Here is a 24,795-nt window from a genome sequence, read left to right on the forward strand (position 1 = left end):
TGCCGGTGGTATACTAGTATTAATTATTAATCTAACTTTATTATTAAATAGTTAAGTTATTTATATATAGCCTTGTAACTGTATAATTTGTATGTATGTACACATTGTGCTTGTAACTTTTGTGTTTAAACAACAATGTCTCTTTATGCAGACTAGCAGAGCAGCAAAATGTCCAGTGGTTTAATAGAAACGTATGGCATTAAATCTGTGAAAGCAGCATGCCTTGGAGCTGCTATTATTTGTGGTTCGGGTGTGATAGTCGTTCATTTGTACAAATTGAGAAAATGCAATCAACTGGTAAAAGAAAAGAACAAGAAAGAAAAGCTTTTTATCAAGCAAATGTTAATGGAACTAGAAGATAAGGTGAGTCACTATTTTGATATAAAATGAATCAGTTTTTAAGGTATAAAGTGTTTTCTATTTTAGTATTTTATGTGGATGAGGTCCCGCAGCGTGGCATGGTATGGGTTCTAGGATTTGGGCCAGAATGGGCTCATTACCCAACACTCGGGGTGCTACCGCATGGACCTCACCAGAGTTTGGAGCCTGCCACTTTAAAAGATGTAAAGTAATGTTTGCATTTAATTTGGGTATAATTAGTAAATACCATAATGGTCACTGCTCAAATCTTAACCGAGAGAATCATTTTTTGGATGCTGCTTATACTAGCTCTGTAGGTAGTGTTTTTAGGGATTTGATAATACTTTTCACGTAATTACTTCAATACAGTGGTCACTTCTGGATAAATTATTCATTCGAAACTATCCAAATAATCAGCATGGAAAAATTAAGATCTTTCGTCCTGGCACAGTGTTTAGCGCACCTGCCCCAGCGGTTTGCTATTAAACAGATTGCCCGTGTTATAACAACTGTCCTTTTCAAGCTATGCAAAGATAACCGAAGTTGCTTTTGCATTTAATGTAGGCCTATGCCTAGCCATAGTTTACATTTGTGGCGATTGGTAAGCCGGCACAAGGTGTAAAAATTATTTATATATATCTTTATTTAACAGGATGAAAATGAAAGAGAGAAAATTTTATCCATGACCGCACAAGAACTAATTAATGCTGCAAAGAAAGGTGAAATTGACCCTGTTACCATTATACAAAGTTATATATACAAGGTTCGTTATACATCACTTGTTTTAATCTTTCCACGGCTCATCTGATACGAAAAACAAAGTGTATTTTTGTCATTTTGCCATTTTTCGTCCGCCATCTGGCAAGACTTTATTAAGGAATGTAAAGAATTAGCAGTAACAGAATATCGCTTGTTTGGTATATATATATATATATATATATACATATATACCAAACAAGCGATATATATATATTGGAAATATTTATCTTAGCTTTCTTTATTTTTTGAATATTTTTTTCAAAGACAGGACAATAAAATGCAATATTGCATTTTATAATGATCTGATAAATTCCTGAATTGCTTTTGTAATTTTTTTTATCTGGATAGAGATGTTTAACTATCAACTAATGTTACCACCAAAGCTTTATAAAATGAAACAACTTCTGAAAAAAATGCAAGTCAAAACTGCAAATCTAACCGATGTTATCATTATTTGACAAACTATACACATATTTTGATTATTCGTTGGTCTTCCCCTTTAATGCTGTTCGTTGGTCTTCCCCTTTAATTTGAATTTAAATTATTATATATCTGTAGCTTTCGGCTAATATTATGCTAAATATATAGTACATAAAGCGCTGAGTAAAACCTAGGTAAACTGATCTAATATTTATTTTAAAACCTTTGCAGGCATGCTGCGACACTCAAACTTTTAACTCAGTAAGTGGGGTGATAAGAGATGCACAAGAACTTGCAAAAAAATTGACTGTTTTACAAGATTCTGACTCTAGTAGCATGAAACTTTTTGGACTTCCTGTCAGTTTAAAGGAGTGTATTGGAGTTAAGGTGGCCATTTTTTAAATAACATTAAAATATATTAAAAATACTAAAATAATAATAACTTTTATTTGTCTCTGCGATTCAGTAGCAAAAAATATTTAAAATGAAAAGACATAACAACAAAAAACAGTTGTTATTGTTTAAACATGCGTACAGTTGAAAACATATTAACATTTAATTAGAAGAAAGAAGCGTGGTTGCTACACTCGCTATCAGACAAACAACGAGCCATTTATGTTTAATTATTTCCAAGTTAAACTTCTAATAGAAACAAAATCTGTCTATACCAAATTATTTAATGTTTTGTAAATCAGGGAATGGATTCTACAATTGGTTACAGTAGCCTAATCAACAAACCTGCTTTAGAAGACAGCGTCATTGTAAAAGTCCTGAAAAGTTGTGGTGCTGTGCCATTTGTAAAAACAAATCTTGTACAGGGCATGCTTAAGTAAGTCTCCAAATTATTCTAAATTGCTAAGGGAAATTTGATTTTAAAACAGTAAAAGTTTTGGCCCTGGATTTGAAATTAACGAAAATATACAGATTTAAAGCTAGATGCTGCTACCATTGTAGCCACATGTGTACTTAAGCAAGACACGGAAAAGTTTAGTTTTTTGCATTTATTCATTTAAAAAAATGCAGCTTTGAGAGCAGCAATCCAATCTTCGGGAAAACAGGAAACCCGAAAAATGTGAACTACACACCAGGGGGGTCTTCTTCAGGTGCAGGGTCACTTGTAGGGTCCGGGGGTTCGGTGCTTGGGTTTGGTACTGATATTGCTGGAAGTATACGGAACCCAGCTCATCTGTGTGGAGTATGTGGCTTAAAGCCAACTATGCAAAGATTGAGCAAAATTGGACTTCAAGGTATAACATTATCATTGTGTGGAAAAGTGCATTTTATCTGGTGCCATGACACAGTTAACCTATAGGTTACATGTTCAAGGTTCATCGCTGCTACCATTGTGGACGTATGTGTCCTTGGGCAAGACACTTATCGACAATTGCTCCAGTCCGGTGGTCAATAATGAGTTGTCAAAGTTGTCAGTCACGCATAAAACAAAAAAAATAAAAAGATCCCTAAAACAATAACTGCCTACCAAGTTACATACGTGCTAACTGTAAGTGTAAGCGGGCACATGTTTTTGCCCTGAGGGAAAACAAGTTAAATAACATTCATTCATTTTTATTTTCAGGTTCATTACCAGGACAAAGCTGTTTATCATCTTGCGTTGGTCCTTTAGCACAAGATGTTGACACCCTTGTACTGGCTATGCAAGCATTGTCATGTCCTCTGATGTCTCAACTGGATAAAAATATTCCTCCGCTACCATTTAATGATGAGGTAAATTATTGTTTTATTATGACTAATGTAACTTGCTTTATCTTCATTTGACTGGATATCTACAGTCGTTATACGTTATAACGTGTGTTCTGTTTCATACACCCCGTCTCGCTTACTGTTTAGTATTTACCACATATATATGTAACTTTGTTGGTGATTTGCTTTTTTTCTGTATGACCAACAATTTGACAGCCCATCAGTGAAGGCTCCTGGGTGCTACCACGGTGGGCTTATGTGTCTTTGGGCAAGACACTTATCTGCAAATGCTTTAACCCAGTATCACTAATGGGTTGTTTAAACTGTCAGCACATACATGAAACATGTGCGTTATCATTACTGTTGTTTTCCAGCCAAGCCTGGATAAAGCAAGTTACAGTTAGTTGCAGTAATTTTTCACAGTTAACCAATTATTTTTAAGTAATGTTTACAACTTTACAGCTGTTTCAATCCAAATTGAAATTACGCATTGGTTATTACACAAATGATGGGTATGCTGAACCCGTGCCTGCTGTACAAAGAGCTGTACTTATGACAAAGGAAATTCTCGAGAAGGCTGGCCATACATTGGTTCCATTTAAAGTGCCAAGAATTGAAGACGCAATGAGAATATTATCTTCAGGTTTGTAACATTATTAATTGGGATAAAATCTGGTTAAAATGTACAGCATGTACTTTGTTATCATTTTAAGTAATATATCTTTGTAGTTAAAAGTAAAATAGCATTTTAATATTGGGTAATTTTTAACTATACTACATTCTCAATCATTAGAGATGTGCTCTCTTAATTATAACTTTTCTTAAATTATAACTTTTCTTAAAACTTTAAAACATGAAACTTTTATTGCATCAAAAGTGATTTTAAAGATGTTTTGATTTTTAAAATGATAATATTTAATGTACAGTAATAGTTTTTATACTGACAAATAAAGTAAAAAATATTTCTACACATTAAAAAAATTGTAAAAATTTCTATGCAAAAAGTAAGATTGTTGCAAAATTGCAGCATTATTTGCTGATGGTGGCAAAACTTGTATGGAAAACTTAAAGAATGATTTGGTTGATCCCGTAAACCGCTATTTGTACTGGAGGCTGTCGTGTCCAGCGTTTTTAAGACCAATAGTCAAATACGTTGTTGGATGGGGGGTTTGTTATTTGGAATTATTTTTCTTGTTTCGAATGAATAACACTTGTTTATCCTTGTATGCTCGGGCCACAACAGTCGTTATAACATGACTTTCTGCTTAAATACACCTTGTAATGGCTTGAATAAATGAATGTAATTTATTTATCCTTCAGTGGAAGGCTAGGGCAACAACATGGTGTTTTGTTCCATATACCTTGTGCCTGCTTCAAATTACCAACTATGTTACTTTGTGGGTGATTGTTTTTGTTTTGGAATATTTTTTCATGAATGGCTGATAATTTGGACAACCCATTATTAGTGACCACTGGGTTAGAGCTGTTTTTTTTTTCGACAAAGGCTCTCTAGCCAGGACTGTCCTTGCCCTGCTGAGGGAGGGTAAATAAGATGCATTTATTGATGCAGTAAGGTATATACAACAAAATACAATGGTTTTTGTTGTAGTCACCAAGAATTGCAAAGGATCTCATGGTGTATGGTGGGGGTGATCGCTCTGTTTATAGACTGTGGAAAATTCAGGCTGAAACTGAGAAATACAAGAAGGAATTTTTTACACAATGGCAGGATTTAGATTTAAGTGCAGTTATATGCCCCCCATTTCCAATTGCAGCTGCTCCTATTGGTTCTGTTGAACACACAACAGGTAGACTTTACTTTACTGTTGAACATAATTAACTCACTGGCTTCACATGTTTTTTTAATTTAAAAAAAGAAATGGTTTTAAAAAAAAAATTGAGATTTTTTTTAACAATTGGCGCTAAATGTCTTGCCTGAGGACATAAACACCGACAATGGTAGCAGCATCGAGCCTTGAATCTGTAACCTTTTGCCCTGTGCTACGGCGCCAGTGATTGACATCATGATTTATATAATGAATATACTTCCGGTACTAACTAGTTTTATTTTTCAGCACTGACAAGTTACTGTGCATTGTTCAACTTGCTTAACTGTCCTTGTGGTGTTATTCCTGTCACCAAAGTCAGTCAGGCTGATACAGATAAACTGAAGGATCATAAAGGCAATTATGGGGACAAGTGGGACAATCATAATAAAAAGGTAAAAACAGAAAAATACAATTTAAAATTTCAAAACATTTTTACCTTTGTTTCTAATGAAAATATTAACATTTGAATTAACAATGCAGAAAATTGGCAATGATGTAATTTAAAAATGTACTTGTACAGTACATTTTTTTAATGAATGTTTACAATAATTTAAGTTCCTGTGTCACGAATTTACAGAAGCTTAAATGTTTTATCTAAATTAGCAATTCAGAAAGTTTTTCTGGTAACCAATGTCAGTAATTAATTAATACCATTTTCATTGTCCGGCGCCGTGGCGTAGTGGTTAGCGCGCCTGCCTCTAACCCAGAGGTAATGGGTTCAAGGCTCGTCGCTGCTACCATTGTGGGCGTATGTGTCCTTGAGCAAGACACTTAACGGCAATTGCTCCAACCCAGTGGTCACTAATGAGTTGTCCAAATTATCAGCCATACATAAAAATGAAAAAAATATCCAAAAAAAAAATAATGACCCACAAAGTAACATACTTGGTAACTCGTAAGCTGGCGCGAGGTGCACACCCGTGTTATAACGACTGTCGTTTTCCGGCCACGCGAGGATAAAGTAAGTTACATTCATTCATTCACCAAAAAAAAATATTTTTTAAATTTTTGTCACCAGCTTTTGATATGTTCTAGTGCTAGGTAACACCAAATAAATCAGTATAAAATATTCTAAAATGTGAAGAGGTGTAATAATTAGTTATGTTAACACTTAAAATACTACACAGGTAAATGAAAATAGCACAGACATGCCAGTTGGTGTTCAGTTTGTCGGCCTCCCATGGATGGATGAGATCTGTCTTCGTTTGATGAAGGAAGTTGAGACACAAATCTTACTTCAGTAATCAAAAAAATCATGTTACAGTATAACTGTTTAATTACCGGAATCATGTTATAGTATAGTTGGGTAAAATAGGATATGTTCACTTTTTTTCATCCAGTTTGGTAGTTACTACATTAATGAAACTAAATCGCATCACAGTATAACTGTTTAATTAACGTAATCCTGTTGTTATAGTAGGTTGGGGTAAAATAGGACATGTTTTCATTCTTTTTTCAGTATAATTTGTAGGAAACATGAGAGTATTTACAGAAACAAAAACACATAGGACTATGACTCTAAAAGAGCGTTGTTGAATGTTCAAAACAGGTTTAGAAAATATGAGATTTAGGTGCTAACTGTATCCCATCTTACCCCACAGTACTATTATATATTGTAAATAATATACTTGCAGTACTAACAACTGGTCAACACATAAAACTGTGATTCTAAAAGAGCATTGTTAAATGTTTAAAGCATGTTCAGGAAATATGAGATTTAGGTGCTAACTGTATCCCATCTTACCCCACAGTACTACTGTATATTGTAAATATACGTGCAGTACTAACTACCAGTTAAAGAGGACTGTAATTCTAAAAGAGCGTTGTTGAATGTTCAAAACATGTTTAGGAAATATGGGATTTAGGTGCTAACTGTATCCCATCTTACCCCACAGTACTATTATATATTGTTAATATATACGTGCAGTACTAAGACGATTAAAGTGTAATATAGTTAGCGCTACAGCAATAAAATATCCGCATGTATACAGTTTGTTATGTGACTAATAATATATTTAAAAGGTAGTTTACATGCAAGAGGACACATGTTTTTTCTTTATTAGAAGAATTTCAAAACAAAAGCAGTGTACGTTAACCAAATTATATAATATATATTAATTCAATTATAATATAAACAATTCTATATACACAACATTGAATGGAAGTTTTGAGTTAATTTTCAAAATTATATAAAATGCTCTGAATGCTTATTTATCAACAAGAATACAATATTGACTTCTCTTTAGTAAAATCATATGCACAAAGGTCTATCAATTCAGATCTTGTTCGAATTTCAATATTTAATGCTGTTTTGGACTGAAAACAAAAAATTATAAATTTTAATTAATGTTTTAGGCAATAAAGATTAGTTAAGTAGTGTAATAAAAAGCAATGATTTTAGATTCGTATTAATTATTACACTGTACTTTATTTACTAGTTTTTTTTCTTTTAATTATTTCAGTTGCTTTTGAAATCAATGTTTTTTTGTTGCCGCACAAATATTTTTTTGCCTCCAAGCGTTAGGGAAATAAAAATCAGTGCAAAATCTATAATAAAATTTTAAACATAGAAATTGCACAAAACATCAATGTTAAGGACATATTACTGGGATTTGGGCCACAGTTGGTCCTTCCCCATATATAAAGACTAAACACCATACGCTTACATTCATTCCTGCTTTTGTTTGAGTAAACCTGTCGTGTAGTTTCCATTCCACCCCCTCAATTCCTGTAACACCATGTAAGAAAACTAAATACTAAAAATATCATACATATATACATAATGACAAATCACATATTAAGAAATAATACCTACTAAAAAAATATAACAATTTAAGGTATTGGGGTATATATAATGTAGAATTATAAATTAGCTTACTAAAAATGCAAGTTAAGATATAACCAAAATACTGAATAAATAACTTGTGATTAAATAAACAGAAAATATGGCTACTTTTAAACTTAGCATGAATGTACTTGCAAGTTGTAACATGTGTAATATCATAACAGCAGGTCAAAATAACATATATGATGTTATATGAAATGTAAGATTACAAACCAAAATAATTTAATAAAATATTAAATATATTTCTTAAAGGTTTTTTATGCAACTATATATCATGTTTCAATCAATTAAAAATTAGCCTTTATATTTAAGAACTCTACAGAGTCTACACATTAATATTTAATTGTACATATAGGTATATTGTAGAAACTCTATGGTCAACAAACCTGACATGACATTATGTTGTTGTTGTTGTGTATGGTTTCGCTGTATGGTGTCATTCATGGGCGCTGGTGTATTCACTGCAGTTGTATTCACCCTTTGTACTGGTGGTGGGGGGGCGGGACGGTTGGTGGGAATATGTATTGTACTTAACTTGAATGCAACGTTGATTCCATTTAATTCTCTATGAATAAATAAATGTAACTTCTAACTTGCTTTAACCTTGCGTGGCCGGGAAACGACAGTCGTTATAACATAACATGGGTGTTCTGTTTCATACATCCTAGCTTACAAGTTACCAAGTATGTAACTTTGTGGGTGAATATTTGTTGTTTTTATTAATGTGTGGCCGATAATTTGGGCAACCCATTATTGCCATTAAATGTCTTGCCCAAGGACACATACGCCCACAATGGTACCAGTGATAAGCCTTGAACTTATTACCTCTTGGTTAGGGGCAACGCGTTAACCACTTGTCCATGGCTCTGTACAACAACAGCATGAAAATTAAAAAAAAAGTCTAAAAAAAGATTCAAACTCTTACCCCATGAGTGTGTACATTCTCTCCTTATAAGAATTATCTCTGCACAGCAGGATATCAGAAATGGCGGAACTAGTTGATGTTTTTGGTATGTAACGAATACAAAGATTGTGTTTTTTTAACGCTTGTTCTCGTGTATCTGCAGTCTCTTTTAATGCAGTGTATCCAACTGGTACTGGGTCTTTTACTCCAATCAAAGCCATATCTGTTATCACTTCATTTAGCTGTAAAATCAGTTTTATTTATTATGCAGTTAAAGGAAAAATTAATATATATAGTATTATTAGTGTTATATACATAAAGGATCTATATTTAAGTTCAGCTTGTTCAAGTGTGAAACGTGAAAACAGAGCATATTATTATGGCCAACCTAAAATAACCATGTTATTGGAACATTTGGCTTATATTATGGGTTGTACTAGTGGTAAACATTGACTAAAAGTTCAGATGTCAAAAACTATATTACAACCTTATGAGATATGACTATGTAAATGAATAACTACAGATCAATATCATAGACTAGTAGTGAACTTTTCCATGTATTCACCATGCTATAGCCTATTACGTCCACCAAGAAAAATAAATCTCGAGCAGTATATTTTGAACAGCTTCAATAATAAAAATTATATTTTAATGTTTATTTAATAACAACCTGGTTTTGTGAAGGTTCCCTAGTAAAACATAGATATCTTTTTATTTTACTTTTAAAAAGCCCATCTTTCCAAAAATCGGCATCTTCATTCTCAATAGTGCGATCCAACTGTATACATAATATTGATTTGTTTTCATGGTTGGCATCAGTGAAGAAGCAATAAGTTTACAGTGAGTTTTTACTTCTACATTATGTATTCTTAATCCTATGGTACTTTATTACATTGTGACAATTTCACACTATTTAGACTTAAATATTTGCAGTTTTGAATGAATGCAACTTATCAACAACATTCGTATAACTCGGGTGTTCTATTTTATGCACCTTGTGTCAGGTTACAAAGCATCAGATATGTAACTTGGTAGAATGGTGGATAATTATGTTTTTTTTAATTGTGTCTGATAATTTGGACAACCTATTACTGGCCACTGGGTTGGGGCAAATACCGCTAAGTGTTTTGCTCAAGGACACCCTTGAACCCATTACCTCTGGCTTTGGGTTAGAGGCAGGCGCACTTACCAACTGTGCCACACTGCCGAACTTAGTATGCATCATACAAGCAAAATTAAACTCTTCCTTATATTCTGGCACTTTCTTATATTCTGACTAATAATACAAACAATGGATTATAATGGGTATTGTTTTCATCAGTAGGCCTCTAATTTCCTAAGCAGTTTAGGTGTATTCTTCAGTCGTGTATTGATTAGGCCGTGATACAGTACAATGTATATATACTTACAATATTATAACGTGGCGGACAAGCATTTCTTTCCGCCACAATGCAAACGTTAGTAATTGGTTGATTTTGATTCATGTTTCTAAAATATAACAGAGCCGATACACTTTTACAAATTAACCCTGTGTGATCCCAGTGTATAGTAAACAAAGCGAAAATTGTTGCGACCATTTTCGATCTTTTAGAGTGAGGCCACGATCATAAAATTTAGTCACTCCACTAATTAGACTACGCAGATTCCTTTCCTAAAAAGAACTTATTAACTATTTTAAAAGTATTTAAAGGAATTTTGTTTTGTTTATGTTGTAGCGTTGGATAAGACTAAAAGAGAATGTTTTAAAGTAATTGGTCATGTTTACCATAACTTTGTGGTAACACCAATGAATACTATGTAACGTGTTCTTTGGTATAACTTTAGTAAACCTTTTGTATAACCATAATTGTGTAAACAGTGTTTAGAGTACCATGGTATAACTTGGAACCTAAGTCGACGGGAAAAAGTTATTTTATTTAAAATAGCTTGTTGATGATGTTACCCGATGGTAAGTGTTTTTGTTTTATATTGTTAATTTGATGAATTGGATTTATAAGATTTGAAAAGAATAGTATTTCATCACATTGCTGCTATAGCCTACCAACCTTTCAGCAGTAGTATATATTATATCAGGAGAGCTGAAAACTGATACGCTCGTGTAGGAAATATATAGCCTACGCGATATAACTACGCTATTGCCAATAGAGGTAATCGGGAGAGGCTGAGAACGTACGCGGGTTTTTATTCCCTGTAGGTGACAGGTTATAACAAATTTTGTGGTAGTTAGAAATCGTGTTGGTGATAAGCATTATGTAACACGTTCTGCAGTTGGCAATAGGTTGCTTGTGGTACACTATCTGTAATAATATGTAAATTTGGTCTACAAGGCAGTTCTGTGTACAAAAATGCGGGCGTGTAAGCTCTCTACACAACAAATGTATATATTACTGCAAAAATAGGTCAGTAGCAAGGAGAATGTTACGCATTGACATTTCGAGTTTCCGTTACGAGCACTTTCTCATATGTGGCATGTTTGGGTTATAGGCTACAGCCTATATGCGCCACCCGAATATTTCTAACTAAACTATCTACGCGTTACCGTCCGAACATAAAAATTTTCGGAAATGTTCATTCGAATAAATTTATATATATCTCATATTCTGTCAGTATCTGAAACCCACACCCTCAATACACATGCATAATTTAATCTGCGCAAAACAAACGGCAAATGTAAAAATTGAAGAACGAAAGCAAATAGATACAAATCGGACATGCACGCAAAACAACGAACGTAACATAAGTTAATTTTGTATATAGATCGGTAATGCAAAACAACTAAGGTTTAACTGGTTAGAACGCAAACGTTGTTACGATTGTTACCGTAAAACATACAAAGAACGGTAGTTGACAAAAACATCCGCAATGCGTCCAGAATTTATGACTTCGTTTCAATAAAAGTCCGCTCTTTGGATTTGTCCAATGCACTGTTGCTTGCATTGGTTTGATTGTGTAAACCTTTTTTTATGAATGAAGTTACGAAGTTTCTCACAGATTCTTCCGCTTCTGTGTCGTCATGGAAACAGACACTGCTCGAGTCGTCGTTGACGTAACAAACGACTCCTTCTACGTCACGTTGACGTACAGGCGATTGTAGACAGCTCATCCCCCTTTCCCTATAACCATACGTTTAAATTAAAAACAATGTTATCAGTTTACTTTCTTAGAAACTAGCACACCCGTTTACTTTCTCAAAATAGCGCACACGCACAAGTGTTATAACAGTCGTGGCCGTTTACAGAAGATTGCCAGCGGGCGTTCGTCGAGCAATTTTAAAACGAGAGCCACCACTAGCAATTGCTTTCGCGGAAACAGCTTAGCCACATTCCGCTTTCCCCACGTTATGCAACTCGAGATTCGTTACGTAACAAAAAATGACTCATTCAGTCAATTATATTTCTCTAACATAACTTACCTATAAACTCGACTCCAGCAGTCAAGCATGCTGACGACGCAAGTAAAGCCCTTTATAACCGCTTCCGAGAACGAATCATCGTTGTCCAGGAAGTAGGTGCCAGTACTGTCCCTCCCCACTCGTATATGCGTCACTCCCATGACAGGGATTTTCTAAAAATTATGAAATCATAATTACGGCGTAAAACCATTGAATTCTAGCGCTTTCTTTGAGGAAGTCAATTAAATTTTAACTTTTTTTTAAATGGAAATATATTTAATGTAATTTTACATTCGGTTATATTAAAGTTTATTACTGTAAACATATCCATATTTATTACTGTGGGGTAAGACGAATACAGTTGGAAAATAATATTCAATAATTTCCTATCAATATCATCTAGTTTTAACTATTATATAACAACGCCATAGACGGGAGAATACGGTTATATAATTCTGTAAATATTCATTGTTTACTACTAAACGGGACGATAAAACAAAGAGTATTTTCTAAAAAGTTATATATTTTGATATATAGGAGAGGGGGGATGATGGGACCCGTTTAACACATAATATATTTAAATATACTGATCGTATTTTAAACAATTAACAACAGTCTATGGGAGTCGTGAGAATACGGTTTAATGATTCTTTGAATGTTTTTGTTTACGGCTAATTGGGACGAGAAAATAGAATGAAAAGGTTTCCCATCTTCCCCAACCCTACTATATATTATACAACGCCGTAAGCTCGTAATACTGGCGGCGGTGTCTTACGATTATCGATTTTAATCGATTTCTTGGAAGAGATAAAATATTTGGCGATGTTTTATCCTGAAATTGATGGTCACTTAAAATTATTCTAAAAATGGGTTTACGTCACCGAATTCGTAGACCTTGAATTTTATTGTTACACTGATTTTACTCTTTTTATGACATTAGGGTAAATACAATCGAAACACTATTTTTCATGAAAGTTATGTAGTAAGGTGGGGTAAGATGGGACATCATTCTCTTTTTTCTTCCCATTTTGTAGTAAACAAAGCAAATTTGGAGAATTATATAACCTTAGGCCCGCGACTTTAAAATGGCGTTGTCATAGTTCAAAACATGATCGGTAAATATGCGGTTTGGTTACGAACAGTATATTTTATCTTAATATACAATTATATTCCAACCACAAAGTCTATACACGTAACCTACTAACTTCAATTTACCTGGGTAATCGAATAGTCGTACAGTGGGTGCTCTGATGGCCTTAACAAATAAGAACCAATTGGTCTATTTATCAGCATTTTCGTTGCGGATTTTGCGTTTAGTTTTCTCCAGTAGAAGGGCGATCTTTCTGCACAGAAGCATCGAACTTTTCCTGTACAAATGTTACTACCGTTGTCTCTCATACTGGCGCTGTTACACAATTGTTCTTTATTCTCTCGTTTAATTTCACATATGCCGAACACGGTTAGGTGGAAGTAGATAAAGGGACGCACTAACCATACTAGCCTTTCTCTAACGTTTACTGGAAACCGTATTTCGCTCTACTCCGCCTTCTGTGAGCTGTAAGGTTACTAGACGATTGCACGCGTTTTTCGGCCGCACGCACTTTATATCACTGATTGTTCGAACAGCCACCATACAATGACGTCATGGCGCGTGATCGTCACATTGCGTTTCGTAGCAAGTTAGTGTCGTTCGGTTCTCAACAGTTTTCGTAGAAGCACGGGCGGTGGAAGTCAGGAGATTGACTTCCTTTGATATCGTTCTTCAGAAAAGCGCGTTCTCTGTAAACCGGACAAAGGTATAACGTTGTGACTTGAAATTTAACGGAAATTACTTTATAATGTTAATGCTCTATCACGTATATATGATACTGTAAGGTAAGATGGGATACCCTAAGCACTTGAATCCCAAATTTTTCGAACGTGTTTTTAACAATTAACAGCGCTGTTTTTGAGTCGAAGAGCTAATACCAAATAGGATGAGAAAATAGAACGAACTGTCCAGTCTTATTTCCACCCTGACCCTACTAAAGGTTCCATTTAAAGGTCCTGACAAAAGTCTAAAAAAGGTGCAGTCTTTTAATTCACACATAAATGTATTTTTTGCGCATAAAATGAAACTCCTGACAACACAAAATAAACAACGAACAATATGCAAATACGTTATGTAAGATATCGCGGTCATATAACCGCATACACGTTAGTATGAATGATCACCAAGTTACACAACAGTCGCCATAAAGCGCGAAAAGGAGTCTTTTTCCATCAAGCGGTAGATTTCATCTTGTGCGAGGTTAAATATTGTTCCGTCAGGTGTCGCCAAGTTACGCATTGTCTCGTTTCTTGCATGAGCGCTAATGTTCACTTCTCGTAGCGAGTTCGGTGCAATGAAACTTGAATAAATATTGTCGGCCACCTTGGCGGACAAGGAACGTTTGTAATTTTCGACTTCGACCCAAAAATCATAGTTTTCTTCGCTGAACTCGCTCTTGAGAAATGACCGAAAAATCATGCCCAGTTCTAAATTATAAAAGGTAAAATTTAGTCAAATTTGTGAATGTCAAATGGATAAAGTAGCGTGGGTTAAAAGAGGACGTGTTTTTTGTTGTTGTTGTTGTTGTACCAATTGACAGTAAACAAAGAATATCGACAGGATAACATATACCCGCATCATCACGACTATAAAATAACGTTGTTAATTTTTTAAAACACGGTCATGAAATATCATATGGGATTTAGTTGTTAGCAGTGCCACATCTTAAATCATCTCATTATATACTTTGAAAAATGGCAATAAAAATGCTGTGAAACCCACCTGGTTCTCGAAGAACATCCGATAGTTTTGGAAGAGATTTCAACGCTTGGTCGGAAGGTCTAAGAAATCAAAAATAAGTTAAAAATAATGTAACAGCAGTAATAATGTACATGTGCTGTTTTATCAAAGGAATTTTCGGGGTTATTTTTTACGAATGTGTAGGTTAGTGTAAGGTCGGGTTTCAATTCTATTTTCTAGTAGTACCATTTGGCCTTAAACAAAGAACTTTTCATAGAATTGTATAACCAGAGCACCGTGACTCTTAAAGTGCATTGTTAATTGTTAAAAAGACAATTAGTAAATAAAGGTGCTAACGGTATCCCACCTTACTTAATTAAATGAAAAAACATAAGCCTCACTTATTTTCAAGGTGTTCAGTTGATCTCCCTTTTCGCTTTTTCGCATCGTTTATTTCGTTTTCATCAATCAAAGATCGTCGGTTTCGTTTTACGAATTTAGAAGATGCCAATTTTTGTTTCAGTTTCTTTGAAAAGGCAGCGAACTTTGAATTGCTTCTCGTTATTTCTGCAGGGCGCGTTTGGTATTCCGTTTCTTCGCTGCGAGTAAACAAACTCGCTGTGGACCCCGAGTGACAATTCCTAGGAACAAAATGGTTCCGCTTGGTGTTGCTGCAGGGACGATTGTTGGAAACTTGTGGCACTCTTCTACACATTGAAGCAGGCCGACTTCGCTTGAACGCTGAAGCTTCATTTCTTGTTAGACGACTTTCTTTTGCCGGTGAATTGTAAGTCGTCTGAAATGTTATACTGTTAGGATATATAGTACTATGGGGTAAGATGGGACACTTTTAGCACATAATATCCAAACATCCGGATCGTGTTTTAAACAATTTCCAATCTACTAAATTGTTAGGACCAGACGAGCACTTATTTTAATGTAATTTTTACGATATACAATTTCCTTTTTTTACAGTGCGTTTTTTTTCTCAAAATTGTTTCCCCTAAAAGTTTAAACATGATAAATATGTTTATACTTACAAATATAGTCGAAGTTATTTGTGGATTCGAATCCAGCAGAGCAGCCGCGATTTTCGTCGACCGACCGCTTAGTAGAATCTCTGGGTAACTGTCTTCATGTATTATAGACTCGTCGTAGTCTGATAACAGTATTGCACTTGCGCGGAGGTTGTTCGCAGAATCCTTTGCATTTGGCTGACTTGCATTACCCTCGCATTCATTCAACTCCCGCAAAACTTTTTCACGTAAGCCGTTAAGTTTTCGTTTGCTTCTCATAGAAATAGAACGTGTAACAGTGGGCGGTGGTGTCGATACCATATTGAACTGAACACTTATGAAAATAAAACAACAGTTTACAGATAAAATCTAAAAAACGAAAAATCAATAAATTAAAACTGTGATTTTTAAGCTGTAGTTAAATAACTAATTATCTGTCGCTTTCCTTTTACTGTAACTCGCTACTCAATAGAAACTATATTTAAATATAAACACATAACTCTGTCCTATGAGTATCTAGCTAACGTTGTGTCCAAAGATTTTTGTGACTGCTAATTTGTAAGCAATTTCAGTTTAAATGAGATCGTAAAACCAGCTGATCCATTGTAAATTACGATCAAGACATTGACCTAAAACTGTCTTCTCCGCGCAACAATTACACAGCAAACACAAAGCAAATGTGGGATCATTTTGGATTTGCGGGCAGATTTATGGCAGAGTAATCTGACAGCGTTCTTAATTTAACACCCCGTTAATGATAGAGAAAATTCACACCCTGTCCGAAATTGCATCCAACAGTGACTGTTATTTCTCGTACAGCCGTTCTGGTTTCACGTGGCGTTTGAAAATCTAGGTGTTACATTCGCAAAGATATGTTATCGGAAAAAGCAATGGGGTTGTTCCACACTTGAAAGCACTTCACACATCGGTATCTAAGTTGAAACTCAAAAGCATGCAACTGTTACTCATCATATAGTCTTAGTCTACATGTATATACTTATAATAATAACTAGTATAATGACTTTCGGATTTACCCGCAATGGTATACTCACTGCAATGTAACAACTTAAACACTGCTTAACAATTTCGAAAAGCGCTCTATATACTCTGTTCCACCGAAAAATGTGCGAGTATTTTTATCCACTAAGTCTGTATGCGACACTAACGTAACACAATAGAGCTTAAAACTGTTAAAGTCGCAATTCGATAATCAATCAACTATTTTGTAAAGAATTACAATCAAAACATGAGAGGTTTTTATTGTAGTGAACTGCCGAGGGCGAGACTGACCGCCGCGGGCAGCAGGTTTAAGATAATGTTACAAATCGTCCCCACTTCATGACAAACAACAGCAAGTACAATAGATATTTAGGTGCAGACAACAACAACTTTAGATTACCTTATTAAAACATTAATGCATGTATAGGCAATAGTCATTAGCGGACGTCGTTAAGCTGTTTAATTTGCACATTCAGTAAACAAATGTGATTAATTTTCTATGTGTTTAAAATATAATTGATTCTGCGCCTAAAAACAAATGTGTTTAAAATAAAATATTTCGCGAATAAAGTTGATTAAATATATTTCGTATACGGTCGATAAAACATTTCATGTATTTATTGCATTATTATATTACCACCAAGTGCAAAACGTAGAATTGTTTGTATATATATATATATATATATATATATATAGGAACTTAAATACAGATGTTTATATTAATAAATGATACAAAGTAATTGAAGTATATGGAAATAAAGGAACATAAATTCTTTTAAAATATAGCGTGCAAAAAATAAATTCGCACGGACTATAAACTATGGTACTATGGGGTAAGATGGATATAGAGGTGGGGAAGACGGTACACCTCTAGCACATAATATCTAAATATCCTGATCGTGTTTTAAACAATTAACAACAGTCTACGGAGTCGTAAGGATACGGTTTTATAATTGTTTGAATGTTCTTTGTTCTCTACCATGTGGGACGAGAAAATGGAATGAAAAGTTTGTCCCATTTCCCCCACCTACTATAAATGACCAATATTTCATAAACGTGTTTTTAACAATTAACAGCGCTCTTTTAGACTCGTGAGAATAATGTTATAGAATTCTACAAATATTCTTTGTTTACAAGCAAATTGGACGATAAAAGACATTGAAAAAAAGAACCATATTTTCTCAACCTACATACTATATAACACGTTTACATTTTTTTCGTGGAATAATAATGGTATATAGAAACTATTTACTTCGCTAATAAAATTCGTGATACTTTTCTAAAACAATATATACAAGCGTACATATTTATATTACTCGGTCATATTTAAATAATTATTTGTCGAAATTAAGAATGCAGCAGCAGCGCCAGTAGTAGGGTGACCTCCGAAAACGTACGTAAGAATCATTTTCCATCAGTTTGTATATTTCCTCATATGCGACGTCAAATAGAGAATCTGGGCAACGTTTCAGATCGTCTTTGATTTTGTTTCGCGTGGTCATCGAAACGTTTATCTGAAAAAATGTTTTCTTGAGACACGTATTAATTTTGTGATTAAAGTAGGATTGGGGAAAGTGGGACTCGGGGTAATGTGGAACGCCGTTTCAATTTATTTGTACGACCCCCCCTATTTGATGATAAACAAATAAATGTTAAACAGGTTTATTCGACTGTATTTTCACGAATCTCAAAATCATGCGCGTTAATTAAAAAGTCGATAACTGTTTTTAACTTTTAAATATCGTCGTTGGTTTCTCCCATCTTACTATAATACCGGTCTCTATAACCTATAGCAACCTTATTGTTAACAAAGCCTTGTATACCTGTTTTGGTGATCCATCTGCTACGAATTGATTATAAATTGTTTTTGCAAACTTTTTGCTTTTTCTCTTCTGAGCACGAAATACATTGACTCGTTCCCAAAACTCCATGTTTTCCCCACTGAACTCTTGTTGTAGAAAGTTGTTAAATAGAGCGGATGTTACTGTGAATGATAAGCATTTATTAGTTTATAACATATATTTTCACAATATATAGTAAGGTGGGGTAAGACAGGACATGCTTTTATTCCTTTATCTCGACGCATTTGTTATAACACAAATTACAGTTACCAAATTGTATAGTAGGGTTGGAAAGATGGGACATCTTTTCATCCCATTTTTTCGTCTCTTTTGATAGTAAACAAAGGACATTCGAAGAATTATCCGTATCCTCTAGACTCCCATAGAACGTTGTTTATTGTTTAAAACTTGATCAGTCTATTTAGACATTGTGTGGTAAAGGTGTCCCGTCTTCCCCCACCCTACTATATGACCGTATCACGAATTTAAAAGAGCGGTATAAGTTGTTTAAAACACGATCAATATAAGATTTAAGGTATCCTATCAGATAACAGTATCCTATATCTTTTAAGCACTATATACTGTATGTGTATTAAGCTTACCGGGGTTGCTTAGGACTTCGGACAACTTATATTTTGCTGCGCGGCGGCTTGGATGGTCCCTGTAAAGAGAACTGGATCTAAAATACAGCGTATACGGTGTTTCAATACAATATATACCCTGATTTTTATATTCATATCAAAGGGTGCAAAAAAGCGAGAGCACGATTATAATTTGACTCAATTCGTGGCAAAGTGGTTAGCCTGCCTCTAACAAAAAAGTTGCAAGTCCAAGGCTCGACGTTGTTACTAATGTGGACGTATGTGTTCTTGGGAAAAACACTTATATAACACCGATTTCTTCAACCCGTACACAAGCGGGTTGTCTAAATTGTCAGCCATACAGAAAAACTATACCCACGCTGCAGATAAAAACGACGACTTGAATAAAAGTTTAGGTGTGGCTACCAATCCCAACATACAAATAAACTACAACATAATCGCAATAAAATTTTGGTACAAATCCAATATGCCATGACGATGACATATAAGCATATATAGTAGGGTGGGGGAAGACGGAACACACATATTATCTAAATATCCCGATCGTGTTTGAAACAATTAACAACGGTCTGTGGATGTCGACTAGTGAGGATAAGTTTTATAATTCTTTGAAAGTTCTTTGTTTACTACCAAATGGGACGGGAAATTAGAATAAAAAGGTGTCCCATCATCATCTACACCCACGCCATATATAGATATCAACAAATATTGCTAGGGATCTCACCTACGAAAATTAGAGTCGTTTCTATCTTTCCCCAACATCAACGCATCCGTTGTTTTATTTCGACGAAAAATTCGCGAACTTCTCCTTCGCACCAAGAACGAAGACGCATCGTGACTTTTATCTGACGACTGCCTTCTGGTTCGATGCATTGGGTTAATGTATTACGACCTACAGTTGCTTGATTATTTTTGTTCTGATTCTATAAACTGTAGTTAATGCCTATAAGTATTGTTTCATTCGAGAGGAATAACGAAAAAATAAATACTGTTTAGCGACATATGTCACGTACGTCGCAATATATACGCATGAATATTAATAAACTACTGTCCATAAACCGTTTACTGTGGTGCGAGTTGGGGTCACTCTGGTCATAGTTTGAACATGAATGACCTGTATTTAAAATCACTTAAACATATGTTATAAATTGTATAATCGTTTAAAAATTAGCGGCTGGTATTAAATTACGGAGTTACTCTATATAGATAGATTCATAGCTATATATCAGGCACCTAAATACTTCCGTTACAGATGGTGTAACATTTTTTTATTTAGTATAGGTGCGATAGTAGGGCGGGGTAAAATGGGATATCGTTAGCATCACATTCCAACATTTCTTGATCATGTTTTAAACAATTACCACCGCTATTTTAAATCGTGAGCATACATTTATATAGTTCTGTAAATATTCTTTGTTTTCTATCTATATAATGGGACAAGAAAGAGAATAAAAATAATGTCTCATCTTACCCCAGCCCAATATAGGTATATGAACCTTTTATGTTTTATATATGTGCATCTTGTGCCGCATCCATGTGCTTTATGTGCCACATATATGTCTTCTATGTGCTATATGTGCCTTATTGCGGTATTTTTCCAGAGTTTTCCAGTACATGCGCTATGCCGCTATGGAGTTCCCCGACTTAGGAGAAATATATTCAAACAGCCGTTTCTCTTGGACGCCACATTTATCGAAACTTTCCATTTACGAAGGTTAGTGTTTCTCGTAAAGGGCAACAGAAAGGTCGGTTTTAATATTACACATGCAAAACCAACACCCACGGGATTTGTTGCATTTTCTCTTCTGGTGCGCACAGCAGAGCGACAGTGACTTTTAAACCATTAAAAAATTAATAAATTTAACATAAGCATTACTGATACGATAAATGCTCCAACATTTTTGGTGCCAAAAAATTAGGGGTCTAAATTTCTACACCAGTATACAAGGTGGATATTAAAAGTAGTTGAGTCCTTTTAACGAAATATAAGCCAAACTAAGCCAGCGAGCGAAAAAATTCCGTGTTTCTAATTAAAACGCGTGAAGAGCGACGATAAAAACATGTTCGTTTCTATTCTCTGGGGTTCATGATATGAGTAAGCACTCACATAGTGCGCACGTTTGACTGCTGTACTGTTGCGGGTAGGGTCTCCGGTTTAAATAAAGCAGCAATTCTAAATCGGTATTACCACTTCAATACGTCCCAGGTTGCAGTAATGCGAACTCTGACGTATGAGACGCGTCGCTCCGCCCTCTGACGTAGCTTTGACGTCACAGGCATTTATTAACACATGGACACATCCGGTACAATAGAGTTATTTGGAAATTATTTTGTGGTATATTTAACTTACATAAAATAGATTTCTAATTTGATACTGTTTAATTTTAAATGTTAATGTGTTTTTCTTCAAAGTTTATTTTAGATTAGTTATTGTTCTGTTTTTTCTTGTATTATATAGGTTTAGCACGTGCGGGGTAAGATGGGACATGTTTTATTTCTCATTTTCGTCCCATTTGGTAGTAACTAGTAAATGTCCTAAAAAGAGCGTTAATTGTTGACGCGCCAATTTTTTTTCAATAAAAGTTATTAACTTTAAAAAAAAACTTGAATATTAAAGTAAACAGTTTTAACTTTGACATTGTAGTCCAGTGCATGGTTTACAAACTTAGTATCGGTTGCTACTTTGGATTTGATCACGCGAATACGGTATTTAAATCATGCAAAGGTTATACGGTTATATGCCCACGCGACTATTATGTAAAGTACCCGCTAGGGACACGATCTTTTTGTCGATGGCTGCAGACGAGTCACCAACAGTTTAAGAAAGCAAGCAGAGTTAAATACACGTATGCAAAGGGTCCTCTCTCACTTGTTTACAGTCTGCTGAAGAGGTAGTTATTAAATAAAGGCTTGATAATGTTGGAGTCGACATGCAACTGCGTAAGGTCGCCAGTTTACTTGTAGAAGCGGAGCAGCGTGAAATTATTGTTACTTGATTTATTTACAATTAAAAGCTTACTTACTGCTTTTGTCAGCGATTATATAAACAGCCGATTTTCTGTACAGTTACCAAATAGCACTGTGTACTTTTTAAAGTATAGGAGCTAAAGTTTGACTTTAACTGCTCAATGATCATGTCTATTGATGTTATACGAAGATCAAATACTTTGGAAACGCCAAAGAAACATTTTCGAAAGCACTCGGATATTAGTTTGGGTCCGCACACGCAGACACCCAAAGCAAAGAGAAGCCGTTTGGATTTTTTACACATGTAAGTTTTGGAATATATAACTTGTGAAGAAATAGTTCAATTTTAACTAATTTATTTCTTCTTTAGATTAAGCAACAAGAAAAGCGAGAAAAATATTACAGAATGTCCGTTCCGACAGTTCTTGCAAAAGAAATGTAAGTATTTTTTTCTAAAATTAAGTCTAAAATTAAATTTAAAATACAACATTTTAACAAAGTCTTTTTAAAATTTAAAGTCTGAAATTAAATTTACAATACAACATTTTTTATCCGTTTAAAAACACTAGCGCTAATTTTTTTATTTTTCACTAGCTCACGTTATCGTCTTTCGGGAGTTTTTGAAAAAGGAATTTAGTGAAGAAAATTTGGATTTCTGGCTTGAAATTGAGAGTTTTAGGAAACAGAAGTCCAGCAAACAACGAAAACTCGCAGAAAATTTGTACAAGACGTTCATTGCTGTTGGGGCACTAAGAGAGGTGAGAGTTTATATATATTAGTACTGTGGTGTAAGATAAAACATATGTTATCCAAATATCCTGATCGTGTTTTAAACAATTGACAACGGCCTATATGAGAGTCGTTCGGATACGGTTTTATAATTCTTTGAATGTTTTTTGTTTGCTACCAAATGGGACGAGAAAATGGAATGAAAAAGTTTTCATCTTCCACCACCCTTCAAAACATCTTCTTGTGGTTTATTTAAAAGCCTTTTCTTTGATTCAATTTGGCTATGGTTGTTTTAGGTGATGTCTTACTTTGTTCATGTTCGCAGATTAACATTGACGCGGTCACCAGGGACATAACCAAATCAAACATGGAACAACTGGATAGTAGCGCGTTTGATCTTGCACAAGCCTGGGTGTTCCTTCTCATGGAGAGAGACTCTTTCAAGCGGTTTATTGTCAAACAATTTGACAAAGAGAATGTAACGAAAAAAACAAAAGAGCGAAGCAACCAAATAACTAAAAGCGAAACCTTCCCGAAAAAGAAAAAGCCGCAAGTTTTTAATAATAACCGCAAATCTCCGGAGCCAGTTCCCCTTATTTCACTTTTCTTTGCCGGCGTAAGAACTGAACCACGAAAGCGAAAATTTTCGATTTAAGAAGCTACAAATGTCAGAGGATTCAGCCAATTTTTTATTGGCGCCGTTTTTCAACCATGATGCTTAGCGATTTATTGTTGTCGGTAGAATTGAATTTATCTTGTTTTATTTCAGATATATTTATTTTCTCGCTGGTCGAGTTTCTTTATTGCACATGCTAATACACAACCGTGAAGAGTTGCAAACGTTTTATTTGTCATGTAAAATATACATGTAATACCGTAGGGTATATAGGTTAAGACATGTTTTATTCGCTTTTTTCTCCAATTTGGTAGTAAACCGACAAAATTCACAGAATTGTTTAACCTTGGTCGCGTGACTCTAGATAGCATTGTTACTTGATCAAAACACGATTAGAAAATATTCGAATTGTGTCCTAACGGCATTCCTTCCACCCCACAGTATATATGCATCTGGCATACCTGACTTCCAGCATATACGCGCTGCATAAACAACGTCCTGGCCAGGCCGCCAAAGCAACAACAGGAGATACGAAACAACATTGCCATTACCAAATATAGTATTAGCGGTTCTGGCATACCATGCAACTGCATTCATCTGCCCGACTCTCATCTCCGCCGCAATGTCTTTGAGCATTAAAACCGCACACTTACCGATTATATTGCTTGCCAAGGTTGATATACACAGGGGAGGAAACGTATTGCATATGGTTATACCAGCAACATGTTTTGATACAGACACATAAATATCCAATACGTAATCTTATTGTTTGATACTAGATTCCTGAAAACAGTTTAATTTATATAGGAAACTGGATTATATAGACAATGGGTATCGGTTATAATTCGTCAATTTTTTTCCAGTAAACGAATTACTAGTAACATTTGTTGAGAGAAACGAAAGTTCATTTCATATTCTACGGCCACGCCCAATATCTGTTTTGTAAATGGAGTTAAACAAATTTACCTGAGTCTGGGCCTGCCATATAATACCTCACCCATTTATAACAAAGTCTGTCAAATAACTTGAACATATGTATGACCTTT

General features: G+C 34.7%; 6 protein-coding genes across 9 annotated transcripts; 2 read left to right on the forward strand and 4 right to left on the reverse strand.

The window, feature by feature from the left end:
- Positions 1-125: 125 nt before the first annotated feature.
- Positions 126-7,055, forward strand: LOC149730802 (fatty-acid amide hydrolase 1-like). Of its 2 annotated transcripts, XM_089884016.1 has the most exons (11): positions 128-363; positions 1,013-1,123; positions 1,771-1,926; positions 2,235-2,368; positions 2,563-2,786; positions 3,116-3,264; positions 3,703-3,883; positions 4,268-4,407; positions 4,850-5,048; positions 5,316-5,461; positions 6,197-7,055. In XM_089884016.1, exons 1-11 carry the CDS (start codon positions 169-171, stop codon positions 6,311-6,313), a joined length of 1,752 nt encoding a protein of 583 aa, XP_089740142.1. In that variant the 5' UTR covers positions 128-168; the 3' UTR covers positions 6,314-7,055. The 2 variants fall into 2 exon arrangements, with proteins under 2 accessions (XP_089740143.1, XP_089740142.1); XM_089884017.1 differs by lacking the exons at positions 4,268-4,407; positions 4,850-5,048 and having other exon boundaries at positions 126-363.
- Positions 7,056-7,092: 37 nt separating this feature from the next.
- On the reverse strand, positions 7,093-10,389 carry LOC149730803 (multivesicular body subunit 12B-like). Of its 2 annotated transcripts, none has more exons than XM_089884078.1 (6): positions 10,228-10,389; positions 9,489-9,596; positions 8,840-9,060; positions 8,301-8,479; positions 7,736-7,797; positions 7,093-7,385 (listed from the first exon to the last, which is right to left on the reverse strand). In XM_089884078.1, the coding sequence occupies exons 1-6, from the start codon at positions 10,300-10,302 to the stop codon at positions 7,284-7,286; spliced, it is 747 nt and encodes a 248-aa protein (XP_089740204.1). In that variant the 5' UTR covers positions 10,303-10,389; the 3' UTR covers positions 7,093-7,283. The 2 variants fall into 2 exon arrangements, with proteins under 2 accessions (XP_089740204.1, XP_089740205.1); XM_089884079.1 differs by lacking the exon at positions 10,228-10,389 and adding an exon at positions 10,008-10,197.
- A 1,053-nt stretch (positions 10,390-11,442) lies between these two features.
- On the reverse strand, positions 11,443-13,801 carry LOC149730804 (uncharacterized). The gene is made up of 3 exons (XM_089884097.1): positions 13,425-13,801; positions 12,231-12,382; positions 11,443-11,931 (listed from the first exon to the last, which is right to left on the reverse strand). The coding sequence occupies exons 1-3, from the start codon at positions 13,605-13,607 to the stop codon at positions 11,694-11,696; spliced, it is 573 nt and encodes a 190-aa protein (XP_089740223.1). The 5' UTR covers positions 13,608-13,801; the 3' UTR covers positions 11,443-11,693.
- Positions 13,802-14,283: 482 nt separating this feature from the next.
- LOC149730805 (uncharacterized) lies at positions 14,284-16,451 on the reverse strand. The gene is made up of 4 exons (XM_089884069.1): positions 16,020-16,451; positions 15,381-15,775; positions 15,022-15,080; positions 14,284-14,726 (listed from the first exon to the last, which is right to left on the reverse strand). The coding sequence occupies exons 1-4, from the start codon at positions 16,314-16,316 to the stop codon at positions 14,428-14,430; spliced, it is 1,050 nt and encodes a 349-aa protein (XP_089740195.1). The 5' UTR covers positions 16,317-16,451; the 3' UTR covers positions 14,284-14,427.
- LOC149730806 (regulator of G protein signaling rgs-7-like) lies at positions 15,564-23,973 on the forward strand. 2 transcript variants are annotated; one of them, XM_089884089.1, is made up of 6 exons: positions 15,564-15,766; positions 21,039-21,151; positions 21,644-22,708; positions 22,775-22,842; positions 22,999-23,162; positions 23,459-23,973. In XM_089884089.1, the coding sequence occupies exons 3-6, from the start codon at positions 22,566-22,568 to the stop codon at positions 23,786-23,788; spliced, it is 705 nt and encodes a 234-aa protein (XP_089740215.1). In that variant the 5' UTR covers positions 15,564-15,766; positions 21,039-21,151; positions 21,644-22,565; the 3' UTR covers positions 23,789-23,973. The 2 variants fall into 2 exon arrangements, with proteins under 2 accessions (XP_089740215.1, XP_089740214.1); XM_089884088.1 differs by having other exon boundaries at positions 21,039-22,708.
- Positions 17,533-21,045, reverse strand: LOC149730807 (regulator of G protein signaling 21-like). The gene is made up of 4 exons (XM_089884100.1): positions 20,162-21,045; positions 19,438-19,496; positions 18,818-18,978; positions 17,533-18,508 (listed from the first exon to the last, which is right to left on the reverse strand). The coding sequence occupies exons 1-4, from the start codon at positions 20,308-20,310 to the stop codon at positions 18,329-18,331; spliced, it is 549 nt and encodes a 182-aa protein (XP_089740226.1). The 5' UTR covers positions 20,311-21,045; the 3' UTR covers positions 17,533-18,328.
- Positions 23,974-24,795: the final 822 nt, after the last annotated feature.

The sequence above is a fragment of the Ciona robusta genome, chromosome 9, assembly GCF_009617815.1.
Source record: "Ciona robusta chromosome 9, ASM961781v2".
NCBI lineage: Eukaryota > Metazoa > Chordata > Ascidiacea > Phlebobranchia > Cionidae > Ciona > Ciona robusta.

Coding starts and splice junctions, on each gene's coding strand:
- LOC149730802 (XM_089884016.1), top strand. CDS start 169: ATGTCCAGTGGTTTAATAGAAACGTATGGCATTAAATCTGTGAAAGCA. Junction 1,927..2,234: donor AGGAGTGTATTGGAGTTAAG/GTGGCCATTTTT, acceptor TTTGTAAATCAG/GGAATGGATTCTACAATTGG. Junction 2,369..2,562: donor CTTGTACAGGGCATGCTTAA/GTAAGTCTCCAA, acceptor AAAAAAATGCAG/CTTTGAGAGCAGCAATCCAA.
- LOC149730803 (XM_089884078.1), bottom strand. CDS start 10,302: ATGAATCAAAATCAACCAATTACTAACGTTTGCATTGTGGCGGAAAGA. Junction 8,480..8,839: donor AGAATGTACACACTCATGGG/GTAAGAGTTTGA, acceptor ATTTATTCATAG/AGAATTAAATGGAATCAACG. Junction 7,386..7,735: donor AAACAAAAGCAGGAATGAAT/GTAAGCGTATGG, acceptor TTTTGTTTTCAG/TCCAAAACAGCATTAAATAT.
- LOC149730804 (XM_089884097.1), bottom strand. CDS start 13,607: ATGAGAGACAACGGTAGTAACATTTGTACAGGAAAAGTTCGATGCTTC. Junction 12,383..13,424: donor ACGACTATTCGATTACCCAG/GTAAATTGAAGT, acceptor CATAATTTTTAG/AAAATCCCTGTCATGGGAGT. Junction 11,932..12,230: donor TGCTGGAGTCGAGTTTATAG/GTAAGTTATGTT, acceptor GTATGGTTATAG/GGAAAGGGGGATGAGCTGTC.
- LOC149730805 (XM_089884069.1), bottom strand. CDS start 16,316: ATGGTATCGACACCACCGCCCACTGTTACACGTTCTATTTCTATGAGA. Junction 15,776..16,019: donor AAATAACTTCGACTATATTT/GTAAGTATAAAC, acceptor ATAACATTTCAG/ACGACTTACAATTCACCGGC. Junction 14,727..15,021: donor GGATGTTCTTCGAGAACCAG/GTGGGTTTCACA, acceptor TTTATAATTTAG/AACTGGGCATGATTTTTCGG.
- LOC149730807 (XM_089884100.1), bottom strand. CDS start 20,310: ATGCATCGAACCAGAAGGCAGTCGTCAGATAAAAGTCACGATGCGTCT. Junction 19,497..20,161: donor AACGACTCTAATTTTCGTAG/GTGAGATCCCTA, acceptor TTCTCTTTACAG/GGACCATCCAAGCCGCCGCG. Junction 18,509..18,817: donor CAGATGGATCACCAAAACAG/GTATACAAGGCT, acceptor ACATTTTTTCAG/ATAAACGTTTCGATGACCAC.
- LOC149730806 (XM_089884088.1), top strand. CDS start 22,566: ATGATCATGTCTATTGATGTTATACGAAGATCAAATACTTTGGAAACG. Junction 22,843..22,998: donor ACAGTTCTTGCAAAAGAAAT/GTAAGTATTTTT, acceptor ATTTTTCACTAG/CTCACGTTATCGTCTTTCGG. Junction 23,163..23,458: donor CTGTTGGGGCACTAAGAGAG/GTGAGAGTTTAT, acceptor TCATGTTCGCAG/ATTAACATTGACGCGGTCAC.